Source organism: Pieris rapae, chromosome 3, assembly GCF_905147795.1.
Source record: "Pieris rapae chromosome 3, ilPieRapa1.1, whole genome shotgun sequence".
NCBI classification, from domain to species: Eukaryota; Metazoa; Arthropoda; class Insecta; order Lepidoptera; family Pieridae; genus Pieris; species Pieris rapae.
In genome coordinates, this window is record NC_059511.1 from 3,688,986 (window position 1) to 3,716,984 (window position 27,999).

Here is a 27,999-nt window from a genome sequence, read left to right on the forward strand (position 1 = left end):
AAACAATATGACTGAGAAACATTGCAGTATTTTCAATTGCAAAGCGATCGTTCCAGCCGTACGGCAAACAATATTTTTGGAAATATATCCGGCTCATACTACAAAAATTGCCGAGCATTGTATAGTCGTAAATGCCAGCTGATGCTACCAGCCACACCCAGCTATACATTTTCGTGTAAAAATGGCTCATCTAAGAACCCCTTTAACATACATTGCTTGGTGGTCTTAAATATATCTAATTCTTATATGGATGATCCTTTATCCTTCCTACGCACACTAAGGTTTGCACAACATAATTTTCGGAACTTTATTATATTTACTTTATCCTAATTCCGAATCAATCATACACATCTATAGAACAACAATCTATACTCAAACTCAAAATATTTTTATTCATATAGGTAGGTAAACAAGTATACGTAAGAACAAAGTACACATATCAGAAGTGAAACTTCTTTGTGAATTAATAATTACTAAGGTAAGCCGTTGGCAAGCTTTTTTATCAATAAATAAATAAAAAAAGGTAAAATCCCTAATACTCCATGTATGTATTTGTATATCTCTATTCACTGTACGTATAAATGGTAATAATAATATATATAAATGAAATAACTAATAAACGAATACACAAACCAATATAGCATTTATTATTTCTCAATATCCCTTATTCTCTCTTTCGTTCAATCTTTTTCACTATAGATCTCTCCCACCTCTCACTCCATGGCACTGTGCGTGATACGACAATCGCTCTATCTCACTTTTTCTCTCGATCTTTCTCACTTGCTTGCTCCCTACTCTCACTCCATCGCCAGTCGCTTCATGCTACGTTCGCCCTATCTTACTCTCTCTCAATCGGTGTCGATCGCTCTCTCTCTCTCTTTTTCGACACTTCCGTTGCATACTGGCGTTTACATTTGTAAAAATTTTACCCTCATGCGCCTAAAGAAGTTTCACTTCAAAAATTAAATTAATTTTATATTAACAACACTTCAATTGTTCAATTTCTGTACAGCTTATGTTTAGATATGTTCAAAACGTTATTACCTGTAATAATATTTAAAAAATAACACCGATGTTAAAATAATATACGACTTGAATATTAGATAATGGAATAAAAGACGATACTGGCTTTGAAAGAAAATATTTCTCCCAACCTACGTTAAATAAACCAACATATTCCTATGTTTGATATTTTACGTGGTTTCTATTTTTTGGTGTGGTTTTAAGTTCACACTGTGGTGTGAAGTTGTTCATCTATGGTTCACAGACCACAGACTTTGACGTACTATTAATTATAACGTAGATAGAGTATAGAACCATAAACCATACCATAGTCCGTCTACGATTTATAATGATAAATGATTATGCCAAAAAATCCGTAAGAGACTGGAGAGTGTTGAAACTTTTAGAAGCTCCTAAAAGTGAATATGATACGCCGTCCCAAACCTAGTGAAAATGAAGAGGATATACTTCACATGCAAGCGGAATTCCTAAGAGAAAAGTCAAAAAATAAAAATATGCAACCGTCGGCACAAGTTGTTAATATATGTCATACACAACATCAGACAACAAAAAGAACAAATACTTCATGTACAAATATTAGAAAGCCTTCAAAATATGCACAATCGAAGGGGCTTACAAATTGCTTCGAAAAGCGGCCTCGTTTTGAGGAAAACGAACCTAGTCAAGATGGACAAGTTTTGGAAAAAAATATCGACATAACTCATAGCAAAGCATCTCTAATCGAGGATGATAACGTTTATTTCCCCAAAATATTACCATTCGCTTTGGGTAATATTATAGAAAAAAATACTGAAGCAACAACTGACTTGGAATACAAACCTTTTCCGGTACAAGGTTTCCCTAGTGTGGTTTCACAGAACTTGAGTTTTAGGGTGAAAGATACAAAGCAACAAGGTGATCAAGTGAAAAAAGTAATCAAGAGTAATGAAATGTTAATAGACGATTCATCTGTAATTATTGAAAGTAATCAGCACCTTAATCTTCCAAAAAAAAGTTATATAGTAACTAATGAGAGAGCAAATGAACTTCACATTGAAAATGTGAAAATTTTAAGTGGAATGTCAGAAAATGAAATATTAGAAGAAAGACAAAAATTACTTCAAAGCTTAGACCCTAATTTGGTAGATTTTATCAAGTCTAAAAGAAATCAACCAGAAGTCCAATGCAAAGAAAAAGAAGTTGAATCCATGGATATAACTGAAAATAAAAATAATAATAGAGTTACAATAAAAACTGATGCTACCCAGGAAGAAGATAGTATAGATTATGGTAGCTTATGGGAGAATGATGTTCTTTCTCATCCAAATATTGATAAATGGCTTCACTTTGATAGCTTAGAGGTAGATAAATTAGAATGGATAAAAGGTATTTATGATTGTAAAAAAAAGTCAAATGAGCCATATGAGGCAAGATTTGATTTTAATGGCTACCTGTTACCATACACAATGGAATATACTGAAAAAACAAAGGTCTTATTTCACCATGGAGAAGAGTCTCATAGACCAGGGTATTCATTAACAGAGCTTATTGAGCTATCAAGATCAGGTGTTCCACAACAAAGAGTAATGGCATTGAATTGTTTGGCTGGTATCTTAGAATACTATAATGTCGGAACATATAAAAATATTATAGATATTCCTTTAAGTAAGCTGTTCTTCATTATACGTATATCTATGGATGAAAATAAACTTATAATTTTGGAACCAGCTTTAAAAGCTATGAGAAATTTACTATATAATAGAATAGATGAAGCTTCCTTAGATGCTGTAATTGGCTTTAAAGAAGGAACAATTCAGCCATGTTTAGAGAATGATAAGTCTGAAATTGAAGAAATCGAATTAAAAGAATCGGAAATAAAAGATTTTCATTTGGCAGAAATTGACCTTATTGCTGCTTTGATAAGAACAGATATTCTACAAAGATTGTTCTACATTCTGGAAAAAGTAAAACCTTCTTTTAATTGTGTACAGTATTCGTTGCAAATTTTAACTCGGTTAGCAAGAGATTCGTTGGAAACTGTAAGTAAAATTGTTCAGACTGAACATTTGATGAATGCTGTGATTAGTTACTTTGTACCAAGCTGCAGTGTTAACTTTATATTTGATCTAACCATTGTATATAAAAAACCAATTTTAGCAGCTTTAAAGTTTTTACGTGTTTTAACTTTGACCTCTAAAGAAATTTGTGAACAATTAATTACAAATTATAATATATTGGAACCTATATCCAAGTATATCACCTCAGTAGTAGATGGGACTTACGGATTGAAATTGCAGATAGAATCATATTGTATATTATCTAATTTACTGAAATTTAAATTAGGAATAGAGCATGCTAAGTCACTGTGTCCAGTAGTGATAACAACACTATTTAAACATGTACAAGGAACAAGCATATTCATAAACTCATCAGTTGTATCTGTAACTCATTGTGCAGTAGTTCTGCAATTTATTGGTGGTTTAATTAACTGTGAAATTAATATGAATTTAAAAGCACAGATATATCCATTACTTAGAGATGGAATGCAGAAATGGTTACTGCATTTGACACAACTTGATGCATATACTTGTGGCCATTTAAAATTGGTGTGTTCCATTTTAAATTGTTTTGAAAATGTTTTATTAACTGACAACATTTCTACTGAAATGTTAAATGAAGTTCTACTTAAATTAAGTAAATCTCAAGGATATCAAAAGCTAACAAAGAATTTGATACCTAGTTCAAATTTATTATCAGGTATAGAATATTCAAATCTACATTTCACAAAAAATTTAGTTTCCTTGGGAACATTAGTAATTGATTCCCAAGAAAAAATTCTTCCGATATTAAATTCTGTTTCACCATTGCCAGTTTTAGTATCACTATTTGAACTATTGTATGTTTTAAATAATAGGACTGTATCACAATCATTTTTGGAGCAAACTCTTCCATACTTACAACAAGCAACAAGTGCTAAACCATGTTTGATAAATAACTGGTTTACAAGAATGGAAGTAGATTTCTTATTTAGTTTAGTAAAACTTTCTATTGAGTCTGAAATCCCTGAATCTTTAAAAGATCTTGTTTATGCTGTGGCAAGTAAGCTATGTTACATATTCAGGATAGACAAGAGAAAAGAGTTGAATTACCTCTTTATAAACATTATTTTTAATAAGGAGTGGTTTACAGCTGAAAGACTTTTCAATCTTGTATCCCTGTCTGAAGCAGATGGTTTCTCTAAGGCACTGACTAATATTGAAGATATAAAATTGTGTTATTGTAAAGTTGTAAACTTGAACTATGTGGATACTGGGCCATATATTGTATACAAACTATGGCAAAATCCCATTCTACCACGTGACTGGATATATCTGCCTATATTATCTTTATACAGCAAGAATCAAGAAACTCCGGGTCCAGCAGTAGTTGGAAAACACGCTTCAAAATTAAAAAAAGCAATATCAACAGATAAGGAAAATACAATTTGCTGCAGCCTGGAATGGATTTTATTCAATGAGATATGTTTTCCAGACCTCCTGAATGATATTGATATTACAGATAGATTTTGTCGCATAATGTGTGTGTTTTTATGTGATAATTCATTATTTTTAGACAAAAAGATTAAAATGCTTTTGTCAAAATGTACTCAGTTGTTGTTCAAAAAAGGAATTACGTTTGATTTTGATAAGGAGTTGGTTGGATTGTATAATTTTCAAGATTTTTATACACAGTTTTTAGAGCAGTTTCAGTCAGTTAGTTATGGAGACCATACATTTGCCGCCTGTTTGTTAGTTCCTTTGGCACAAAGACACAATGTGAAATGGAGAAAACTGGTTTGGTCAGAGTATGCAGGATGCTTAAGAGTCCTTGATTGTCCAGAAGCTTTATTATGTTATGGTATAGAAGCTTATCTTTATCCTGAAGAAACTGACGAATCTGTTTTAAAATCATATCATAGGGCTTTGACATCTAATTTACTACGACCCGAAACATTGGCTTATAAAATTGCACATCATCACGTAGAAAGTTATAAGAAACAAAAATCTATGTCTCATAACTTATAAAATATTATTTTTTACTATAAATTAAGAGTTATAAACTTTTTTTTAAAATTGTTATCGTAAAATGTCGATTTAAATTATTCCTCTTAGAAGATAGGTATATGTTTCGCTAATAATATCAATATATTTTTTGCGTGTTGCAAGAACTCAAAAAAGGATGAGTGTCATCGTTTATTCTTATGCTAAGGTGTGAAAAAACGACTAGTTGCGCGAACAACTTGCAACCAATAAATACTGTAAGTTTTATTTTGTGTGTTTGTTTGTCTAAAATAAGAAACTATTATATACATTTAGATAAGTAATAGATTATTTGCACATTTTCTTGCCTCTGGCACTTGGAGTAGGTTTGAAATTTAACGAGTTAATTTTGTTAGGTATGGTTATTCGTCGCTTTATCAGTATCTTCTCATATGAGGTTTAAAGAAAACGTCCTTACATTATGATCATTATTTTGTTAGATTCAGCACTCATGTTAGTAGGAACACAAACTGTAGGTACATAAGTAGCTAGTAGCTACTACTTTTTATGAAGACAGGTAAACTATAGCCATAACGGAAATACGGAATACTCGGAAAATACTACTTTGTCTAGAGTGTGCCTCCTGTGATCCGCCCGTAATATTTAATACATTGCGCAATATTATAATATCCTTTCATTTTTTCTTTACTTTGATTTGGATTGAAGTAATCTACATTATTTTACACTCGACACTGATGGCAGTATGGGTAAAGATTGTGAGTATATGATCCCCAAAACCATGTTACACAATACTTTGTTCTAGAACGAATGTGTTCCATTTTCACCCCTGAAGCACAAATTAAATTAAACAATTGGTAATACTTTCTGATTTTCTCAGACTCTGAGTCTTATAAATCTTAGTCTTAAGCATGCTACTGTCAATTTTAAAACTATTTATTGTATTAAAGATTTCTCCTTGCGGTTACATTATAAAAAGCACCCTCACGCAAAGGTATTTCTGATAATGAAGTGCATAATTTGCATATGCAAAAAAACATTCATAAGAATCGGTCGTGCCGTTACGGAGGAGTATGAAAACGAACAATGTGACTCGAGAATTTTATGTATATATTTATAATATAGTCATAAACCATATCTCTTTAAATGTTAATTTTTCACGGCATTCATTGATATAATGAAAATTAGTGATCCCCCGGCCAGCCGTCGCCACTTGTTATTGGCTTTTAAACAAAGTGTTATATTGCATTATATTTATAAACTGACGGACCGAAACTCCATCAAACTTCAAAATTACTTTGAAATGATTTTTTTAGTAAGTATGCAAACTTTTTAGATTAAACTATATCAATATGGAGACTGGAGAGACTGGCCTTTAATCTTAAAAAAAAAATCAATATTTATAAATAGAACTGCAGTAAAACAAATGAATATAGCCGGGAAAAGAAAATTTACTTGTAGTATCAGATTTGCGTTTTTTTTTAAACTTGATTCTTATTGAATTTTTATTCTTTTGACAATTGAATTATTGTTACCAGCAGAATTGCTGTGTTAGCTTTTTAACTTATCGAGAGTTTCTGAACCATATATCCATAACAATATGGATACTTCTTCTGAACAAGCTGCTTAAATTGTAGCATTAAAATAAAATACGTTAGTGTATGAACTATAAGAAGAAGGTTAAAGGAAGCGGATATCACCCGTTTTAGACCAGCAAATGGTCCAAAGTTGTCTGTAGCTCACAGACAAGCTTGCGCGTGAGCACCTAATTTGGAGATGAGCAATGGACCTCCGTATTGTTCACAGACGAGTGTAGGACATGTTTATATGGTGCAGATGGTCGCAGAAGAGTCTATCATTGACGTGGGAAGCGATATGCTCAAAGTTGCAATGAGGAGCGTGTCCCTTTTGGAGGTGGTTCGTGGATGGTCTAGGGTGGCATATCGATAAACGGGCGAACAGAACTTATGTTCGTAGACATGGTCCGACAAAACAGATCCTATATGACAGATATCTTAGAAAATCACGATTCTCTAAGATATCTGTCGCCTTTAAATCCTTACATGGGATTTATAGGCGAAAATTTTACTTTATTGCATTAATTGATAATGATAATGGCCGCACTCTGCTGCGCAAGTTCGACAATATTGCTAAGAGGTTGTATGTACAATGAATTGGCCTGGAATTTAAATTTCTGTTTTACTTCTAAAAAGTTTAAAGGTCCTTTCCAGTACAAAAACTTTAACTTAAGGATATGATCCTACGCTGTTTTAAAGTTAATGAACCAATCTAGACGTTTCAATTTAAATCCGTGTAGAATGTTTGCATACGTCTTGGTTAAAATATTTATTTCAAAGTCATTTTTACTTTGATACAGTTTATTAGTCCGTCAGTGTACGTTAAAAATACCGTGGGGATGATTTAAGAAAACAAGTGAGACAATTTAATAAACATTGGAATGTACAAGATTTAACTAAAAAAAGTGTACATCAGTGTCCTAAAATAAATCTTGGTTACTTGTTACCAGGCCACAAAAACTTTAAAAAATGGAACGTTTTATTCGTTATTTTGGCGCGAAAAGTTTGTTGTTGTCACTGTCAGTTTTAGTTTTTAATTTTCACCTTTGTCACATAAATGTTAGCAAAAGTCGATAGAAAACTTAACAGGTGCTTGGTTAACTACGATTTTTATCACGCTATTTATTTCAAAAATGATTTCATGATATTTATCTCTTCCACGGAGGATATAAAATGTTCGTGGAAGATATCAAAAATGATTTCTACAATTTACTTCTTGGAAATGTAAGTAGTCTTGTTTATTTCAACTTTAATTATTTGTAGTCTGGCCTTTTAATGCTGCTCAGAATTTTTTTGATAATTTCTGTCTTCGTTAAGTTAAAGTTTATGAAATTAGTTGCTTTCGATTAAACATATTATTAAATTATAAATCAATAGACTATTAAATTTAAACTTAACTGATGGTCACTGCAAAAGAGTAGCCTAGAATAATAATTTCTTATATCATTTCAGCGTGTCTTATTGCTAGTTCATTATGATGTGGATGCAGTTTGTGCGTGTAAAATACTACAGGATTTGTTTAAATGTGATAATATCTCCTACACATTAGTGCCAGTTGGTGGTATTTCCGAATTAAAGACTGCGTATGACGAAAATAATGAAGAGATCAAGTATGTGGTCCTAGTGAACTGTGGTGGGACTATAGATCTTGTTGATATACTTCAACCAGAAGAAGATGTTGTGTTTTTTGTATTAGACTCCCATAAACCTACTGATATTTGCAATGTTTATAGTGATGGACAGGTTTGTGATTTATTATTATATATAGGGTAAGAAAACACAGGTAAGATAACACCCAGTTGTCTAAGGTTTAATTCCTGGTGAAGCTATGACTCTTGAATTAAATGTACTGAAAACTGTTACCTGCCTCTCTATTTATTAATATGGTCTGAAATAGACAGCAAAGTTTCTGGACCATGCAACCACTGAGCGTTCACAGATAAGGCTTTTTTTAATAGAGATATTATTTAAGTTCTACTTCCTTTAATATTTAAATATGACAGTCACAAATATATTATACCAGTAAATTTATTACTACTACTTTTAAATTATGCATATTTATTATGTTTTTGTTATTTATTCTTTTAAAATTTATAACTTTTTAGGTGCGGTTAGTTTACAAAGATGATGAAGAAAACATTCCAAATTTTGATGACATTTTCAGAGAAGATGAAGATGAAGATGTGCGTATCTTACATTGTTTTAAAGTAGTTTTTAGCATAACAGAGTTGGTCTAATGGCATAATCATGCAACTTTCAAAAGTTCAAATAATGGTTGGGCATCAATGGGTGCTTTCTAAATGCACATTAGGCACTTGTTCCTATGGTGATGGTACTTATCATAAGGAAACTGTCTTCTCTTAGACACAAAAGGCATAAGAAGTCAAAGATTCAATCTGGAAACAGTCCTTGTAGGATAGTTGTTCATGACTAGTTATAAATTTCCTTCTTAAAAGTCACCTCCTTATATTATCATATTAAGATTTTAAGTATTTATTTATATTTAAAAAGACAATTTAACATAAAATACACATTTGTTCTAAGTGATACAGCATACATATATAACCATAAATTAATTTGTATATAACCTGTGGCTTGATTTAATAATTTATCTTGTTGTCCGGTACTCAGTTCATTGGTAAAGAGTTCTTTGTGCATTATGAAGTTTATTTATTTATGATTCAAAAATGTAAAGACTTGCATACTTTCTGACAGCTTACATTTAATTTTGATCGAAGTAGAATTACTGCATAGTTTCCATTATAACTAGTGGGGCATTAAGGGGTCTACGTGAATGAGGGTAGTGTGAAGCTTGATTTGATTTTCGGTGTGTTTAAACAAACAAGTTGATTCACGAAATTTCAGCGAAATATCTATAATTGTTCGCCGTAACACACTTTTAATTGATAAAATTTTTTGTACATTATATATATCGATCTTTGTTACCAGTAACGACGATAATGTGTTTTAAATCTTCTCGATTACAAAAGTCTTTGTTTTGTTTTGTGTTTTGTTTGATAATATAACTGTAATGTGTTTAGGGAATAATAATTTCCTGTCAACATAAACAGCTACGTACATAATAAACGTCTGTTTCGTAATTATGATTGTATTGTTTCAGGTGCCTGATGAAAACCTTCAGGGAGCAGAGAGACTAGAGGCGGTAGTGGAACGTCGAAGAGAGAGAAAGGCATGGGAAGAGAAGAGACATACTCTTATGTTTAATTACACACAATTCTCCTACTACGGGAAACCTGTAAGATATTATATTTGTTTAATTAAGAATAATAATATAATATTGAATACTATAATATATACAGTATACATATAATAAATATCAATAAGAGGTAAAAGGTATATTTTCCTCTAAATGGAGAAACAGAGTACTTATGATTGTAGCCTAAATTTTTAGGCTATTAAATACAATACAATTATATAAACGTATTGATAAAATGAAAAAAATAAATAAACCATAATAAAGCTGAAGTACGCTGTCTTAATTTCAAAAACTTGGCGATTGAAAAGAGTGGCGGAAAGTTTCTTGCCAGTTCTTCTTGCCCGCTCAACGCCCTTGACTTGAGGACTGGTAGTAAATGTGAATTTACAATTTAATTTTTTTTACTTTCATAAGTGTACTTGTTTACCTAGATGAATAAAGATATTTTGTTGTAAAAAAAAATACTTTCTACTATCAGCTAATTCCTTAACTCAAGTCAGAACGCTGAATCAAATGTTGTATGCTTAGCAAAATAACCTTATCTCGTGGGCCACACACTTGATGCCACATATGCCATGAATTAGGTAAATAGATCAAATTTCTTAAGAGATTTCGCGATGGCAGTTGTCCAATAAAAGCATTTCTACTAAAAATACTAAAACACTATACCTGATTGTTATAGTTGTTGTCTCCAAGGATATTGGAAAGATTTTGTAATTTTTCCTACAACCCAGACCCTCTCGACCAATACTCATGTTTTTCAATACAGCACTGAACCCAACAATTCAGTAGAAGTGTCGGCCAAGCGTCATTTTATTTATCCACAAATTCTTTTACGACATTTTTTAATGAATTTTCAAAACATTTTTTATTGAATTTTTTTATATAACATATTAAGATTATTATTGAACTGGAATACCATAAACGTGTTCTCTTTAAATATTGTTTATCGAACCTTGTGATTTTTTTTTCAGAGCGCATGTATAGCCTTAGAGCTGGCAGTGCGAGCGTCACGATGTAATGCATCGGCCTTATGGGCGGGCGCGGTCGGTTGCGCTACCCATTCGGCTCTACATCTAAGACCACCCGCACAGTGTTTGCTTGACGCCGAACCTCTGAACCGCTGTTTGCATTCCCAAAGACATAGTACGGTAAGCATTCTACCTGGACCGAAGGACCAATACGTCGGCAAATTTTCTATTTAATATCTCAAGTCGCTATAGACTTGATTTAAAAAAAAAATAATTGATGCAATTAAAATCTAGAACGTGCCTTTGTTTAATGTAACATTAAAATTAGTACATTTTTCAGGAACTCGGTTTAAAAACATATTTATTTACAGACAGCACATGTAGTCGTAGAAAAAGACGCGTGGCTCCCTTTATACCGTTGGTGGTCAGTGGAAGGAGCTTTAAGTCATGCTTCGTGCTTTGCCCCTAAGTTAAAGTTACATGCTAGTTCAGGAGCCAGTCGCTTAAGACAGTTATTAGCCGATATGGGGTAAGTTAGGCTTTAATGGGATTGCAATGGTTGGTAAATAAAAGATTTTTTTAGACTTGGTTTGAAGTCTTAAGAGCAGTGTTTGCCTATTGGCTTCAGCTTGCGACTCTCATACCTGAGGTCGTAGGTTCGATCCCCGGCTATGCACCAATGGAGTTTCTTTCTATGTGCGCAGTTAAAATTTGCTCGAATGGTGAAGGAAAACATCGCGGGGAAACCAACATGTCTTAGACCCAAAAAGTCAACGGCACTGGAGGCTGATCACCTACTTGCCGATTAGATTTAAAAATGATCAGGAAACAGATTCAGAAATCTAAGGCCAAGACCTAAGGAGGTTATAGCACCACTGACTTATAATAAATAAGTTATAATAATATATATATAATACTTATAATAATAATATTTTGAAGTCCTTACGTGGTTGTTTAGCATATTGTGTAAATCAATGCTGGTTTATCCAGTAGTTTGAAAATTAAATGAAACATTTGATATGGTTATTTGCCTTTTTAACATGAGTTTTCATAGTAATTTTATGAGTTAATAGTAATATATATATTAGTGCTTACTTTATGATAAAGAAATTTATTGGTGTGTCGTAACTGTTTCAGCACTGGTGTATAAGTGCTGAAGATTCTTAATGTATTCCAGGTTTCCCCTCCAGCAAGCTCGCCAAGCCTACCGTTCTATGGACGTGGAACTTCGTCGCTGTCTTCTAACAGCTCTGGAGACAGCTGCGCCTAAGCACAAGTTACCCGTCCCTACTCGTGCCACCTTCTTACTACAGAAGCCCCATGCCCAACCATTGGCAGCATTGGACACTGTGTATGCTATCATGGCCTTAATAGAACACGTAAGACTTTTTATATTATTAAATTAACTGTTATCATATTTTCACCTGAGCTAATTTAAATATACGATCCACTGATACGAGGTAATTTTAGTTAGATTCTGTCCTCTACATATTTTAATATTTCTTCATTATCAACCTAAAAAAATAATATTGAACCAAATATACAGCTCTAAATATAATCTAAATGCTAAAAGGTTTTTTTAAGAGATTTGCATTGAAGTAAAAATTGTATAGTATCAGCATCTATATTTTTCTTTATATATAGTTGATGACCGGGGACGAACTGAGCCGTGTCTTAAGTATGACTCCAGTATGTCTAAGACAGTATTGAACTTTCATAGGAGTCCTAATCTCCGCTAGATCTAAAGCCGGATGCGAACAGTTCATCCGTTCAAAGACACATCTGGTTGAAAAATTACACACTTATATACTTAATAAGTTATTTTTTAACTTTGCCTATTTGTCTTTGTTTCCCGTCTGTCGGTGGTATGTAACATATATGTTTATATAATATTCCAGGAGACAATACCTAGAGCAGAAGGCTTTCAAAAGGCTCTGTCAGTCCTTCAAGTCAGTGGAGAGAATGAATCTCTGAAGCAAGGTAAAGAAAATATTTTGTGTGGTTTTATTAAAAAGGGCCAGTGGATTTTTCTTGAAATTGACACAATAAATTCTCGTTTATATTGATTAAAAAAAATTTAATCTATATGTCTATTGTCTACACATGTAGTACTCACTTAGACTAAATATTTTTTTATTTCTATAGTTTGCTAATTAAATTTGTCAAATTTCTTTGTGTAAGTATGTTCCGCCTGTATACTTTGCATGTGTCAACTAAAAAAATTTCAATCGGCAGATAAATGTGAAACATACGATTTTTGTTCAGGCGTATCAGCTGCGAGAAAGGCCTTGGAGGCTGTGGCCCGACTAGCTCATTCCATACTTTCATCTCGAGGACTGCTATTGGCTGGACCTTTCAATTACTTTATAGTTCAAGAGGTAACATGGCAATTTCTTAATATATCAGCTTAGTTATTCTTAATATGCATAAGTCTCCTCTAAGTATTAATAGTATTTTCATACATTATTTCATAAAGGAATACTAATGTCTATTATATTTCGAATCTAAATAATGAAATATTTGTATGTCGTAAAATATAATAAGTAAATCTTCAAATTTTTCGGCAATATAATACGGCGGATTACTTGCTCCAGGGTACTTCAGAATCTGCGATGGTCAAGGGTCCACTATGGCTGGGTGAAGCAGCTAGATGGATTGCATCAGCTACAAGCGGATCTAGACCATTAGTGGCAAGTTCCCCTCTGCCAAATGGGCAGTGTCTGCTTCTTGGACTACCCCCAAGATATGATGAGGAGCCACATAAGTATGTATATTGAAATGTTATATAAATTCTTTTTGCAACAAAATCTTAGATGTCACAAATATCTCTTGATAAATTATTTTAAAAATGTAAGCATAAAATTAAATTAACATTATTTTATTGAATTTCCAATTTCTAGCTTATTTGGTGCAGCTTTTGAACAAGCAGCGCAGAAGAGTGGGGCCACCGTTATCTTAGACTATGTTGACACTTCTATTCTTGTACTACCTGTGAGTCAAAGGACACAGTTTCTCGATGCCCTTACCGCGTTACTTGCCTAGGGAACATACATAGTGCAGTGCAAAACTGTTTACAGATAAGATTGTGGTTAGTGGAACTTTGTGTTAAATTATACAAGCAACTATAGTTTTATACAAATTTCATTTTACACAAGACTCGAATTTGTATATAAATGGTCATGTGACCAGCAGTGAGGAATGAACCAGTGTCATTCCCATACAGTTTAATATGCTGCTGCAAATACATTAGTTTCATTCGCCTCATTAACATTGTAGTATTTTTATAATAGACAATTTTACTGGCTAATATACAAATCTAAGTTGCTGTCATGTAAATTCAAAAATTTGATGACCTCCATTTTGGTATTTTCTCGCTGTACTATAATTTGACCCACCTGGAATATAATATTCTGTATGTATTTTTTATCCATGCAAGTAACCATAGCAATAAAACATCACATTGTTTTAAGATAAAAACAAGTTGGAAGAGTAGCTTAAAAGTATTTTGTAATGCACAAACTTTGTTACCGTAAAATCCACCAGAATGGAAAAAATTAAGTTACTTATAACTTTAGAATTTGTGAAAAAGCATTTTTTATGTTTGGTATTAATCCATTGTATTCCAATATTGCATATTTTAAATTGTAAATGATTAGTAGAATCCAGAATAATATTTGTTAAGTAGAATTGACATTGTAAATAATTATTGAGTGGTATGTTTAAAATGGACTGAATGTTTCAATTATCTTGTGGAATTGTTATTTATTTTTAATGTGTAATTTTAAGGAAATGTGATTAAATTTGTATTAAACCTCGTCTTTTCCTTTTCTTTTAAACATACTAGACACATTGGCTGATTGCAGATGGATAAAAATATATATAAATAAATTTTAAAAATAATAAATAAAATAAAATTTTACTGATCAGAATTATATTTTATAGAGATATTAATGAGGCTAATCCTCTGAAATTTAAATAATTATAATAGGAATAGTTTTACAGTTTGTTTTTTATAAATCGAGATATAAGGTCAAATGCCCACTTTGGTTGGTCACCTGGCACCATATGTCCTGCATTTCGCACTAAAACTTCTGTCAAATTTCCTGCCTTTTTGTAATATCCTGCAATATCATCTCCAACTCTCCAGATTTTCTTTACAGCTGTTTTATATTCTTTAGAAGCAGAAAAATCTAAATGTTGCAAGAAGTTTTCTGTTAAGGGATAAGCAACAATAATATCTAATTGTCCATTATAGAATAATATCTTGTAATGTGATAAAAGCTGTGATATTTCAGCTGTTACAGATTGCAAAATATCAGCTGCTAGAGAAATTTCTACTTCCTTTCCATCATGAAATGGCAGGTTACCTACGTGAATGCTTTTTCTTACTTTATCATTGTTGATAAGGTCTTTAAACACAGGTATATCTATTTCATTGTTAATCATCAAGAAATTGTAATATGTTTGAAAACCTGTGAAGTTTTTAAAGTATGAAAAGTTTGAGATGTCTCCATCCATTAATTGATCCATGAGAATGCCAGCGTTGAGCCAATTCTGATTCCTTATTTCCTTAGTTATATTTGATTGCATTTGATAAAATACATCCTGCTGATTCAAATCAATCAATCCATGTTGATACAGATAACTTCCATAGTCTAGTTGATTAATTGGGTCACAATAAGCATTACCCAATGCCATTCCTTTTAAATTAATCTTTTGTTTTGATACCATGTTTCTTTGATGTATATGTAGCCCTAATGATGGTATATACTTTCCTGCATATGATTCTCCAGTAATATAAAAATCATTATCAAACAAGTTTGGAAATAAAGTAAAGAATTGTTGCAAACTCTCATAGAGCCCTTTAGCAATACATCCTTCATCTTCACAATATCCTTTACTGTCATTTGTGAAACTAAATCCTGTTCCCACTGGGTTGTCAATAAAAATTAAATGGTTTTCTACAGCCCAGTGATATTTCCTTCGAGCAAAGCCTCCTTTTTTGGCAATTATGGGTCCATTTTCAGTAAATAGTCCAAACAGTGAACTGCCTCCAGGACCTCCCTGCAGCCACAGAACGACAGGTGCTGCTTTATTTTTATTAAAAGCAGGAAAGTACCAAAAATATAAATTTGAATTATACCTCTTATCGACAGTAAAGAAACCAGCATGACTCGAGAAGCCCATTTTCTCTGTTAGTTGAACAAAGGAGAGATTCCGTGCCAAATCAATTTCCTGACGCTCCAAATAAGGGGTAAGTATTAAGGCATCACCAGAAATCTTGTTCATTTTAGATTGTAAATTAATTCTAGGATATACATATGGAAAAAATGAACTTTCTACATTACAAATTAGTAAGACAGTTAAGTATGTAAACAAACATACTGAGCTGTCCATCGTAAACTTAACACAGATTTTGTTTTTTTGTTCCAAGATAAACACCTGTGTAGTAGTTAATACGGAAGTAGCTAAATAGTAAATCGAATAAGCTATACGTAACGTTAGTATTTACCCAACCGGCAAAGTTTTATTTCTTTTGTTTCCATTTCTGTACCGAAATGTCACTGTCTTACTTCCTGTCCGTAAAATACAAAACATGCAGGTAAAATGTACATAGGTTTTATTATTCAGACTTCAGATAGGGCCAAACATTTAATTGACCTTATCGATTCATTCACTTATATTTAAATTATTAATCATATCGATGTTATAGTTAAATAACACCTGCAATAACCACAAAATGCCTCAAGCGCTTTTTACTCGCTATTTCTTAAAATGAAATCTTGTTATTCTTGCTGTTGGCCTGAACTCTAAAGTGCAGCTCGGGCAGTTTTGGCGAGCGTGGCTAGTCCAATCCAATACCCATAGCAAATCTTGTAAAATTATATCCCTAGTCTGTACTTTGTATCAATTTAAATCGCAAAGGCGAACTTATTGTTCTCGGCGCGAACGATCGGCTCTTATCGACGGTCTCATTTCCCTTCAAATTCCTTTCCCTTCATCCATATCCTGGTTACTTTCAACAATGGACCCACATATATATAAACTTTTATCTTAAGTAATGATATAAAAATTTAGATCCTATGAATGTGTATATATGTAAATATCTTTTCTTACACTCCTTTTATATCTATCTCTATAAGAATTGATCTTTTATTTTATAGATTATTTTCCTTTCCTTAATTCCGTTCCATCCGATACGTTTATTTTTTACCCGTTTCCCTGTTTTGACCCTGGGCCACAATGCACAATATATAATGGCCCGCATGGGCCATTATAAAAAAAAAGGCGAACTTATTTGTAGTACCTACTCGTAATTATATCGTGGAGCACTTTATTAGATTTCTACAGGGCAGTGGGCGAAGACTTATTTAAATTGTTATGACAATAAAATAGGGTACGTTACGCCCTATGTTATAATTTAGTCTATGAAATATGAATTGTTGTAACTCTTTCAGCTGCATAGTGGATGCTGGAGCACCGGCAGTTCTTAATTTCTATTTAGTACTTTTACGTCCTACCAATGAAGAGTGGAATGCCTGTTTACTGTTGCCATACTTAATACAAGATTTAATAGGTGTTTTCATAACCTTTAACATTTAACAGATAAGAAGTTCACTTAACGTGTGACTGTGCCATTTTTTGTGTTTTCTTATCGCATAACCGTTGCGAAGTAGTTGGCATTTACGAAATTTAACAGACGGCGAAATTTAAATTTTATTATCTTTTTAATTAATACGCTTTAATACTTTAATTTACAGATTTATGCAGAACTCTACTATTAGTGCCTGTGCCCTGTACTCGGTAGTCGCAAGATGTCTTTTTTGTGGCTATTAATAGTGACTCAAGCTTTAACAGTGCAGTGTATGTTTTACCGGTATCCAAAACTAAATCTCACCGAACCAGATGGTGGAGATCCTGGATCACCATTGTTTTTGACGCAGTATGTTGAAAATGGTAACATAACGGAAGGTCGACGACTCGCTCGAGTTGAATTCACAGAAGCCTTACGTATCAAGAGTTATTCTGGATTCTTTACTGTCAACAAGAAATATGATTCAAATCAATTTTTCTGGTACTTCCCAGCCATGGTACCAAATAATAAGGATGCGCCAGTTGTCGTATGGCTTCAAGGTGGTCCCGGAGCATCCTCCCTTTATGGACTTTTTACTGAAAATGGCCCACTAAGAGTGCGAGATGGGAAATTTGAAAGACGTAAATATAACTGGGCTCTTAGTCACCACATAATCTATATAGATAATCCTGTCGGCACAGGCTTTAGCTTTACAAAGGATCCTAAAGGCTATTGTACAAACCAGACTCAAGTTGGTGAGGACCTGTATAATACTCTCATACAGTTTTTTCAGCTATTTCCAGAACTACAGAAAAACAAATTCTTTATAACTGGAGAGTCCTATGCTGGTAAATATGTTCCAGCATTAGCTTACACTATTCATAAAAAAAACCAGAATGCGCAATTAAAAATTAATCTTAAAGCTATTGCTATAGGAAATGGCTTGAGTGACCCGGAACATCAATTGTTGTACAGTAAATATTTATATCAAATTGGTTTGTTAGATTGGAACCAAGCAAAGGTATTTGCTGAGTATGAAAACAAAGCTGTCACCCTAATTAAAGAAAAGAAATGGATTCCTGCCTTTGAGGCATTTGACACTTTGTTAAATGGAGATTTAATTGATGGTAAAAGTTTGTTTTACAACATGACTGGATTTGAGTTTTATTTTAACTTTTTACATACAAAAGATTATGTCACTAAGATGGATTTTGGACCAATGTTGCAGAAATCTTCTGTTCGCAAGCAAATCCATGTTGGTGCTCTCCCATTTAACAATGGAAAGGAGGTTGAAGAACACTTGAAAGCAGATATAATGCAATCTGTTGCTCCTTGGATCTCTGAATTACTTGATCATTATTACGTAGTTGTTTACAATGGTCAAATTGATATTATTGTTGCTTACCCAAATACTCTTAATTACTTGAGAAATCTCAATTTTACTGGTGCAGAAGATTATAAGACTGCTAAAAGGTACCAATGGAAGGTTGATGGTGAGTTGGCTGGTTATGTGAAGCAAGCAGGAAAGCTGGTGGAATTAATGGTCAGAAATGCAGGCCACATGGTTCCTGGAGATCAACCAAAATGGGCTCTTGATATGATTACTCATCTCACTCATGAAAAGATGTTTACTAAGAATTCTCTGTAAATAAGAATATTTTTTTAATTTTGGTGTAAAATTTATGAAAATAAATGGTTTATGTAGAAGTTTTGTTACTTAATTCCCTTCAGTATAGGAAGAATACTTGGCTCAATAAAACCTAAGAATAATAGATTCAACAACAACATTTTTTTTATGATATTTCCCAAGCAATGCTTTAGCATAAATTAGCTATGCTTTAATAGAAAAGAATATTTATTACAGTGTTACTGATAAATTCTACTACTACTGTCTTACAAAGTAATTTTCAATTGATTTTACAAGAATTTGACTGAAAAGAAACCACAGAAGTAAAAACCAAATGTCAATTTATTCATTATTGATGACCAAACTTTTTATTCAAACAGATGTTAGACATTAGGTTGTTTTAAAACTAGTCTTAAAATTACTTAAATTAATGCTGGATGTTGTAATTTATCGTCCCTCTATGTAAGTTGACAGTTCTATCTCCTCTGGTAATTCGGTGATATTAACATCAAAACGATCTTGAACTTCATTAAGGATCTTAGCATCATTTTCATCAGAAACCATAGTTATTGCCAAGCCTTTTGTACCAAATCGACCAGCCCTTGCCACTCTATGTAAGTATGTATCAGAATCTTCAGGCATGTCATAATTGAACACAATATTTACTCGTTCAATATCCATTCCTCGACCAAATAGATTTGTTGCCACTAATATCCTTTTCTGGAAGTCTTTAAATTGCTGGTAGCGAGAGAGACGTTCATCTTGAGACATGTTTCTGTGAATTCCAATAGCTGGGAAATTTTGATCAGTAAGCAACTGTGCTAATGCAATACATCTTTGTACAGATTTTACAAAAATTACAACTTGATTAAACTCTAAAACATCAAGTAATTCAAAGAGTTTCTTGTTCTTCTCATTCTCCTTAAGTTTGACATAATGTTGCTGAAGCCCATGCAGTGTGAGTTTAGCTTCATCATCAACATACACTTCCATAGGATCCTGCATGAATTTCTTGCACACAGGACGTATCTCTTTACTTAGAGTAGCTGAAAACATCATAACTTGCTTTCCATGAGGAGTATTTCTAAATATCTCCTGAACATCTCGTCTCATGTCAAGAGACTCCAACATCTTATCACATTCATCAAGAATGAAGTGTTTTAAATGTTTTAAATTCAGCTTCTTGCTATTGACTAAAGCAAGAATTCGTCCAGGAGTTCCCACAACTATATGAGGGCAAGCAGTTTTAAGCACTTCTTCATCTTTTTGAATTGGCATACCACCAAAAAATACTGACACTTTAACTCCAGCCATGTATTTAGAAAAACGTTCATACTCTTTGCTGATCTGGAATGCCAGTTCCCTGGTGTGACACATAACGAGAACATAGACATGATTCTCTGATGGTTCGAGTTGTTGCAGCGTTGCTAATACAAACACAGCCGTCTTGCCCATACCGGATTTTGCTTGGCACAAGATGTCCATACCAAGAACGGCCTGGGGAATACACTCATGTTGCACTTCAGACGGATGTTCAAATCCGCAATCTACTATAGCTCGTAAAATTTCCGGTTTTAGCAGGAAATCTCTGAAGCCAGAACTGTGAATAGATACATAGGACCCTTTAACCTCTTTTTTTGGCGCCGCTTCGGTTGCTCCGTCGGCTGTTTGCTGATCTGCCTGCTCTTCGTCTTCGTAGTCGAGAAGATCGTCGTTATCTGCCATTTCTTGGGGTTGGAATATAAAACCAACACGAAATTAAGAATACTTTTTCGTATTAACACGTGAAATGAGAAAACAAATTTATTTCACAATAATGGCGTCGGTTGAATTAAGGACGCAAGGCTATGCTTGGAACCATAGACTCTAAGTGAACAACGGTGGACATAAACTATAAAACGTACAGATAAAATATACGATATCGAATTATCATCGTTATCATTATCATTGCGCAAAGAATAAATTAGTGTTCTTGATTGAGATAAATTTAAGTAAATGAATATTAATTACTTACCTTTCCCTCGCAATATATTTATGAAAATATATGCATATGCATACAAAAATAGTGATAAGTATAATAAAATAAAACATACGCTCAATGTCAATACTCGGAACAAACGCAGGCTGCAATTTCCCCGTACTAGACTGACTAAAGTTAGTAATTCTTTTTTGGAAAAAGGCATACTCTTCTTTAACAAAATTCCAGAGGCTCTTTTATCTCTGCCTTTTATTAAATTTAAGAAATGTATTAAAGAAGAGCTGTGTAAAAAGGCTTACTTTAAAGCCTTTTTACACAACTAGTGATTATCTAGTTGATAAAAGGGCCTGGGCATAGTGCTGGGCAGGCTACTTTTAATTAATTTGCTATATTTGTTTTAAATATTGTAGAATTGTTTGATGATTTGCTTATTTTTAAAAGAGTACCGAGAGTTTTTTACGCCGGCCTTTTCTCTCGGCCAACACCCTCTGTCTTCTTTGCAGATGAGTAGGGATGCCAACAGGTTCGAATTTAATGGAGTGGAATAAGTGATACCTCGATAATCTTATGTTCCAAATAAACGTATTTCATTTCATTTCAAAATTTCCAGCGCTCTATTAAAGGCTTGTTTTCTGAAAATATTTCTATATACTCTTTCTTTCTACTGTACAACTTCGTTTGACATCAGAGAAACATTTTAGTTTATGCTTTCAAAGAGTTAAAACTTCTAAAAAAATTAGGTTCGTATCGGTATCGCCATTTTATGTAACGAGATTTGTGAAAAATAGTTGTCAGAAAGTAATTTGTTGATGAATTACAAATACTTTACATTGATTTATTATATGTACTATGTAAGTTATAATTAATATCTTGTGTAATTATCTTATCTTGTTTATGTTTTTAATTGTATTTTTTTTTAATTCCTATTTTTCATAACTTATGTTTACATGTATTGTCGTACATATTAGATATAAAATTTTATAAAATTATCAGTGGATTTAGTAATATGTATGATGTTGTAGACTTAATAAATAAATAAATATCAATATTTTTTATTCCTTTTATAACATATGAGAAAATCTTAGATAAAGATCGTACTAGACTAGACCAGGGGTAAGCAGCCTTTATTATAAACGGGTAAATTAAAATGTTTTGTTTAGGTATTTAATAAACTAGCCCTTATTAATAATTCACAAACCTTAACTTATAAAAACAGAATATTTAAAAAATGCTCGTAATTGAAATTCGTTGATTAAAATGTTTATATATCGTTCGTATTGAGAAAAAGTAACGTTTTCTTTTTTTAAATGTAGAAACTGAGATACATTACTCTGCACAAGATTTTGTACTGTTTCCACATTTTTTATAAAGTTCTGAATATTATCACACTAATGTACCTACTTATTGGATTTTGACATATGAGTTTCATAGTTCGCATAAGTTTCGATTCTAAGGGCCTGTTTCACAATGTCCGGATAAGTTCCAAATAAGCTATTTATTACTTATTGGTAGGATAAACTGTATTTTTGCGTTTCACGACTGTCAGATAGCGTGAAATTTCTTCGAAAGTTTTATCTTCCGAATAATTTATGTGTTGCATAGCTATTTGGTACTTTATCCATACATTTTGAAACAGGCCCTAAATCTCATTTTATGGCTTTCAAATCGGAAAATCACAATATAGCCTGAAAATTTAAAAAAAAGCGACAAAGTAAATTTTTTTGAAGCTGGAAATAAAACAACACAGGGTATGGAATGAGTATATTGTTTATTACTTCAATAATTACGCAATTTATTTTAAATAAACAACTACAATAATTACTATTTAGTATAAGATGATCACAGATATAAAAATAATAATACTACAATTGCCATACGGTAAAAATCTACAAAATCTACACTTGTAAAAACACTACTTGACAAATTATCTATTAGGTGCTAATTCCATACTAATGAAGGTTATTTGTAACGGGCAGAACCTACGTTGTTAAATACTACTTATCCTAGTTACCTTAAATAATATTTTTATAAAATACCATAAATTGACGAAACATTGTAATGCTAAGGCCATTTCTAACCGATTATAAAAAATTTGAAGTCAGTCAGTGACTGAAAAAATGCACGAGCTAGTTTCTTATGTTGACTAGAGTTTTATGTCATTATAATTCGATAGTAATCATCTTCATAGTCATTATGAAAAAAATGTATTTGTGAATAAATATAATGACACGTAGCAATAAGAACATGAGTTACGCAACAGCAACGCCGGTTCAATTTCGGCACAGACTCTACAAAAATTAAATTGATTAGTTTGATTACACCATACGGATTCTATTAGCACTTAGCACGAATTACAATCAAATAGCTAAGCAAAAATTGTTTGAAAAACCAGCGCTCAGTGGCCGTATTTGGAATTAAACGGACATACAATGTTTAAAAATTAATGTATTATAGAAATTGTTTGGAAAATGTATTACCTTTATGTAGTATGTTTATGGTACTGTGTTTTGATAACATATAAAGTAGTATTGAAGTTTTTAAGACTGCCGAAAAAACTTTTTTGTCTTTGCGTTAAAATTTTCATTCACGTTCTCTAATACTTAGTACTTGGGTTAATTAACTAAAACAATAGAATGACCATTGTAGTCTAACATTTATCACTATAGGGTTTCAAAGGCTTAAACTCGGCGTTGCCACTTAAGAAAGCATCGACAAAATTCTGTACGGAATCTGTGGTAATTTCGTCCCCAAACTTCATGGTCACCATGCGCTGTTTTGGGAAATCGATAGCTGTTAACATGGGCACCGCGTCGTCTAACCCTATGTGTTCCCTGATCATATCAGCACTATCCGATCCGTCTATTCCTATAAAAAACATTACGTGTTTGAAGAATTTTTTCTTGATTTTGGATGATTTTGTTGTGGAATAATCGAAGTCCATGCTCTCGTCGTCGGAAGAGTTTTGGTAGGGACAAAAGCCAGGATATTGGATGCTGCATTCTTCGTAGTATGATTCCGCTGCCGGCATTAGTACTGATTCGGCGAATTCGATTTCGGAGTCCTCGTCGTCTGTAATAAAAACGCATTATTTTTTATTTACATAGACATTTAAAAGAAAATTCACATCATGCCTTTTGTCTGATACTTCATATTATTTCGACGAAAACGAAGTTAGGACCTCAAATTACACAGAGGCGTAACATATCTGTGATTTCACAAACATAACAAGAAAGGACTACGTATGAATATTCTTAAAACATAAGAAACTAAACATCTCATTGTACTAAAAAGGCAGACGAGTTATTATCAAAAATATGAGTATCATGAATGTATATTATTTATTATGAAAGAAAGTCATTACCTATATGAAAAGTGTTAAAATCAAAAGACCTTGATAAATTCTATAATACTGTGATTAAATAAAATTTTATTTCTAATGTATCTATTAAAGACTTTCTGCAATTTTGACACGATTACATAAATTGTATCCTATTTCGTTAACAAATGAAACTACTAATAATTTTTCATACAAAAAAATGCCATGAAATTAATCAAGACAAGCTTCTTACCAATAAATAAAACCACTGCTGGATGCCGCGCCATCTTCAGCAATGCCTGTTCCGTCAACACAGACACTGCTCGTTGGCCCCAAGGGAAATTCTGTAAGATTTTAATCGAAAAAATTCAACAATTGTTTGTGTTGGTTCTATGACTTTTTTTCTTGCATTTGCGTTCATAAATGAAAATTAACTTGTCCGTAATTATAGCTAAACAAACAAATGCGTTAAAACGCTGTTTTTTATTCGTACATACAAATTTAAACACAAAGCAACGCTTGGTTGCGTTATGCGCGGCGAATAGACATCGACATAGTTGGTATACATTCTACAGTATAATACAGTGATCGTAGTTAATCAGTAAGTATTGAAATACAATTTCAATGAAATCAGAACGAATGTTCTTGACACAAAAAATTTATTATTTTCTGGATGAATAAAACCTAATACAATTTATTTAAATGTAACATTTTATAATTATGAAGTTGGTAGGGTTAAAAATACGTTCATATGTACTAAGCCCAATAAAACTATAATAGCATATATTTAAACGTATGACATAATAATGAGTTTTGCCATTAATAAAAGACATGTCGCGTATTGCAACTCACCAAGCCTGTAGGATCAGCAGCCAAATGCTGCCTGCCATTTGACGTCAGTACTTTTCCGACAGCATCAGTAATCACCAGCGCAGGGATACCAGCCACTCCAAGTGCAGCAGGTAATGCAGTTCGTGCTTCAGTCGCTGACCAGGGCACAGCTAAGGCACCCCCCGCGGCTACTGATGATACTGTGCGCTTGAATGATTGTTCTGATCTGTGAACAGGGAAATAGGTTTTATATTTTTAACTGGTAAAGCGTAGCATACAACCAAAAGTTCCTTAACAATTTGACAGAGGTCAAATGAAGTCGTAGTAATCTTATTAGTTATATACATGGGCACCTCGGATAACAATGTTCTACTCTTTAAAATACTGAGTTGCGTTATTTGAAATAATATGAACTCACAATTACAATATAATCTTGTTTAGTCGTTTTTTTGGAGTAAAAGTTCAGTCCAAAGTTTTCATAACTTAAAGCGTTATATTAGTTTCTGTGGGCGAGTGCACCTCCATGCATTTGTTACCTGATTTGAAAACTATCTAACGTTCAAGTTAATGTGTTTAATATTATTGGTATTACTTATGGAATCATAGCGACAATTCTTGTATGTGGAGTGGTAAAGGAAAAAAATAGTATTCCTTTCTAACAGAGAAATTAAATAAGTATTAGGTTGGAGGATGCCTTTAATTTTTAAGTAGAAAATATTGTAGGAGTGTATATTTAAATTATTTCACATATTATAAAGACTGCTCAGTTCAATACACTCCATACAATACAACAATGATAACTGTCAGTGACCCGTTTGCTTTACAAACCGTATTTCTGTTGATCCCATCATTATTACTGTCCATATTATCCGTATCGCAAAGTTTTAACATGCGAAGTTAGTTGACCACAAAGTTATCCCATTAGAGTAGATAATACCATTAGTTCGTATCTGTACAGATTCAAATTCGATAAATACAGCAGTCTTGAGCTATAAGACAGATATTGGTTGATATAAATATTCATATGGTCCATCTGTTTAATTACTATTCTTGTATACCTGCAGGTCGGAATGGAAACATTTAATTCTTCGTCGAGTATAGAATTCAGGACTTTTAATTTTATTGCCATACTAGCTGACCCGGCAAACGTTGTTTTGCCATGTATATTATTTGAAAGAAACATTTTTTTAGGTCAATAAAAATAATTATCTACTGTAAGTGTTCAAAAGAATGATTTATGTAGGGTAATAAATTAATATTTATTAAATTAATTATTTAAAAAAATTATTTCGCTTTTTCATATAGGAATATCAATGAAAAGAGGATTTATTAGTATTTACCCTATTTGTTATAACGACGAAAGTTATGAGAGCTCGTTCGTAAATTATAATGAAAAACTTTATAATCGTTGTAAGTAGTTTGTTATTCGAGCACAGCAATTTGTTTTTCCGTTGAAATTGGTTGAGGGTGAATTGTGTAAGTTCTGGCCAATTTGGAAGTTGTGTAAATTGCCTGGTATATAGCTTTACGTGAATATTGTCTGTGTTTTTTTTTCATTGGGCTTTCAATGCAGTTTCTAAACTTTAATTGTGATGAAATTATATCAATGATGTTTCGTAAATTACTTACATTCTCTCGAAATTTTTGCACATGATTTAGATGTTGTAAACAGTTTAAAAAATGAAAATTGTAAATGAAAAAAAAAATAGAGTTATCAATTTTATTATTCTATTTCTGTATCCAATCCAGTGCATAATGATTAACACATTTTCATTTTATTTTATATTAATGAACGATGACACTCTTATTTGTATTCTTGATGCTTAAAAAATAATCAGATATTAAAAACTTGTTACAGTTAAGTTACGGAAAAAGCTGTTCATAATACAGTTTTACGCCATAATGAATTTAAAATGGGTCTACTCTACTACACAACTCACATTGTGTTTATTTCATTTATATTGATTTCACATTATAGTTTTTGTTATATATGGGCTTAAAAATAGTATATTTTAAACAAATTTAGAATATTGAAAGAAAATATTGACCTGCTAATTTATTTCCAAAACACAAATAGTAGGTATATAGAATAATTAGTACTAAGATAAGCGCAGTAACCGCAAATTCCCTTTGTTTTACGCGAATACCAAACTTCTTAATAAGCTCGTTTATCCGAGAATTTTTATTTAAATGAAGTAGTAGTGAAGCGCATTCATACTCGTAAGTGTAAACAAGTATGTTGTCCAAGATGCCAGTGAATATACCATAGACTACGAAGGAACGACATAACTAAAACTCAAACATAGTATTGTGTAGTAAAACATTTCTTCTAAATCGAGAAGGCTACGGCGCGGAACAAAGGATTTCCCAGCCATTCGGGCTACAATATTTTTGGCAGCAAATCTACGAGAATGTAATGGCTGATACGTTTCCCGCCATAAATCTCCCGCCATTAGGGCGGGGGCTGTGAGACCCTGATAAGCTTATAACATGAAAATCATAAAGATATAAGTTATGGCGGAAAAGTTTTTCAATAGCGTCGCAGATAGTGGGATTGAGTCGGGAATATTTTCGTATTTCAATTTTATGTAGGTATCCGAGTTGCAAGAAAAATAATTTGATCGTATGTTCAACTTCCGTCCCGGCTTCGCATGGGTAACCGTGACCCGTATATTTTAAACTAAATATATACCTTCCTCATGAATAATTCTAGATATTGCTAAAATGCAATAAATCCATGCAGTAGGCATTCGCATTTCTTGCGAATTGACAGATAGACAAGGCAAATAATTTGTTTTTAGTAACCTAATATAAAAATTTGATGATTTGATTTGATTTTGATGAATACTACTACCGCGTTATAAGAGGG

At 32.6% G+C, this 27,999-nt stretch overlaps 6 protein-coding genes across 8 annotated transcripts in view; 3 read left to right on the forward strand and 3 right to left on the reverse strand.

Moving 5' to 3' along the window:
• The first annotated feature begins 1,354 nt into the window (after positions 1–1,354).
• Positions 1,355–5,309, forward strand: LOC111002944 (RNA polymerase II-associated protein 1). Its single transcript, XM_022273248.2, has one exon. It carries the CDS (start codon positions 1,428–1,430, stop codon positions 5,064–5,066), a length of 3,639 nt encoding a protein of 1,212 aa, XP_022128940.2. The 5' UTR covers positions 1,355–1,427; the 3' UTR covers positions 5,067–5,309.
• A 1,924-nt stretch (positions 5,310–7,233) lies between these two features.
• Positions 7,234–14,619, forward strand: LOC111002946 (cell division control protein 45 homolog). Its single transcript, XM_022273250.2, has 11 exons — positions 7,234–7,840; positions 8,069–8,359; positions 8,722–8,799; positions 9,738–9,872; positions 10,808–10,984; positions 11,176–11,333; positions 11,982–12,183; positions 12,703–12,784; positions 13,070–13,182; positions 13,399–13,568; positions 13,705–14,619. Exons 1-11 carry the CDS (start codon positions 7,790–7,792, stop codon positions 13,844–13,846), a joined length of 1,599 nt encoding a protein of 532 aa, XP_022128942.2. The 5' UTR covers positions 7,234–7,789; the 3' UTR covers positions 13,847–14,619.
• Positions 14,620–14,704: 85 nt separating this feature from the next.
• On the reverse strand, positions 14,705–16,213 carry LOC111002949 (venom serine carboxypeptidase). The gene has a single exon (XM_022273254.2). The coding sequence runs from the start codon at positions 16,199–16,201 to the stop codon at positions 14,801–14,803; it is 1,401 nt and encodes a 466-aa protein (XP_022128946.2). The 5' UTR covers positions 16,202–16,213; the 3' UTR covers positions 14,705–14,800.
• A 73-nt stretch (positions 16,214–16,286) lies between these two features.
• Positions 16,287–19,085, forward strand: LOC111002947 (venom serine carboxypeptidase). Of its 3 annotated transcripts, none has more exons than XM_022273251.2 (2): positions 16,287–16,406; positions 17,566–19,085. In XM_022273251.2, the coding sequence occupies exon 2, from the start codon at positions 17,620–17,622 to the stop codon at positions 19,024–19,026; it is 1,407 nt and encodes a 468-aa protein (XP_022128943.2). In that variant the 5' UTR covers positions 16,287–16,406; positions 17,566–17,619; the 3' UTR covers positions 19,027–19,085. The 3 variants fall into 3 exon arrangements, with proteins under 3 accessions (XP_022128943.2, XP_045490639.1, XP_022128944.2); XM_045634683.1 differs by lacking the exon at positions 16,287–16,406 and adding an exon at positions 17,185–17,201; XM_022273252.2 differs by lacking the exon at positions 16,287–16,406 and adding an exon at positions 17,250–17,381.
• Positions 19,086–19,329: 244 nt separating this feature from the next.
• On the reverse strand, positions 19,330–20,885 carry LOC111002950 (ATP-dependent RNA helicase WM6). The gene has a single exon (XM_022273255.2). It carries the CDS (start codon positions 20,728–20,730, stop codon positions 19,453–19,455), a length of 1,278 nt encoding a protein of 425 aa, XP_022128947.1. The 5' UTR covers positions 20,731–20,885; the 3' UTR covers positions 19,330–19,452.
• Positions 20,886–22,738: 1,853 nt separating this feature from the next.
• The window catches only part of LOC111002958 (nucleoredoxin), a 35,631-nt gene continuing 30,370 nt past the window's right edge, over positions 22,739–27,999 (reverse strand). The window contains exons 4-6 of the mRNA XM_022273263.2: positions 25,152–25,356; positions 24,553–24,643; positions 22,739–24,052 (exon numbers count right to left, since the gene is read on the reverse strand). Coding sequence (XP_022128955.2) covers positions 23,631–24,052; positions 24,553–24,643; positions 25,152–25,356 — 718 coding nt within the window. The 3' untranslated portion in view covers positions 22,739–23,630. The remainder of the gene's footprint in view (positions 24,053–24,552; positions 24,644–25,151; positions 25,357–27,999) is intronic.

What these genes read in the sequence shown, in the direction of transcription:
- LOC111002946 (XM_022273250.2), top strand. Translation starts at nt 7,790, where the DNA reads ATGTTCGTGGAAGATATCAAAAATGATTTCTACAATTTACTTCTTGGA. An exon ending in ATTCCCAAAGACATAGTACG is followed by an intron (nt 10,985 to 11,175) that starts GTAAGCATTCTA and finishes ATTTATTTACAG; the next exon opens with ACAGCACATGTAGTCGTAGA. An exon ending in TATGATGAGGAGCCACATAA is followed by an intron (nt 13,569 to 13,704) that starts GTATGTATATTG and finishes TCCAATTTCTAG; the next exon opens with CTTATTTGGTGCAGCTTTTG.
- LOC111002944 (XM_022273248.2), top strand. Translation starts at nt 1,428, where the DNA reads ATGATACGCCGTCCCAAACCTAGTGAAAATGAAGAGGATATACTTCAC.
- LOC111002949 (XM_022273254.2), bottom strand. Translation starts at nt 16,201, where the DNA reads ATGGACAGCTCAGTATGTTTGTTTACATACTTAACTGTCTTACTAATT.
- LOC111002947 (XM_022273251.2), top strand. Translation starts at nt 17,620, where the DNA reads ATGTCTTTTTTGTGGCTATTAATAGTGACTCAAGCTTTAACAGTGCAG.
- LOC111002950 (XM_022273255.2), bottom strand. Translation starts at nt 20,730, where the DNA reads ATGGCAGATAACGACGATCTTCTCGACTACGAAGACGAAGAGCAGGCA.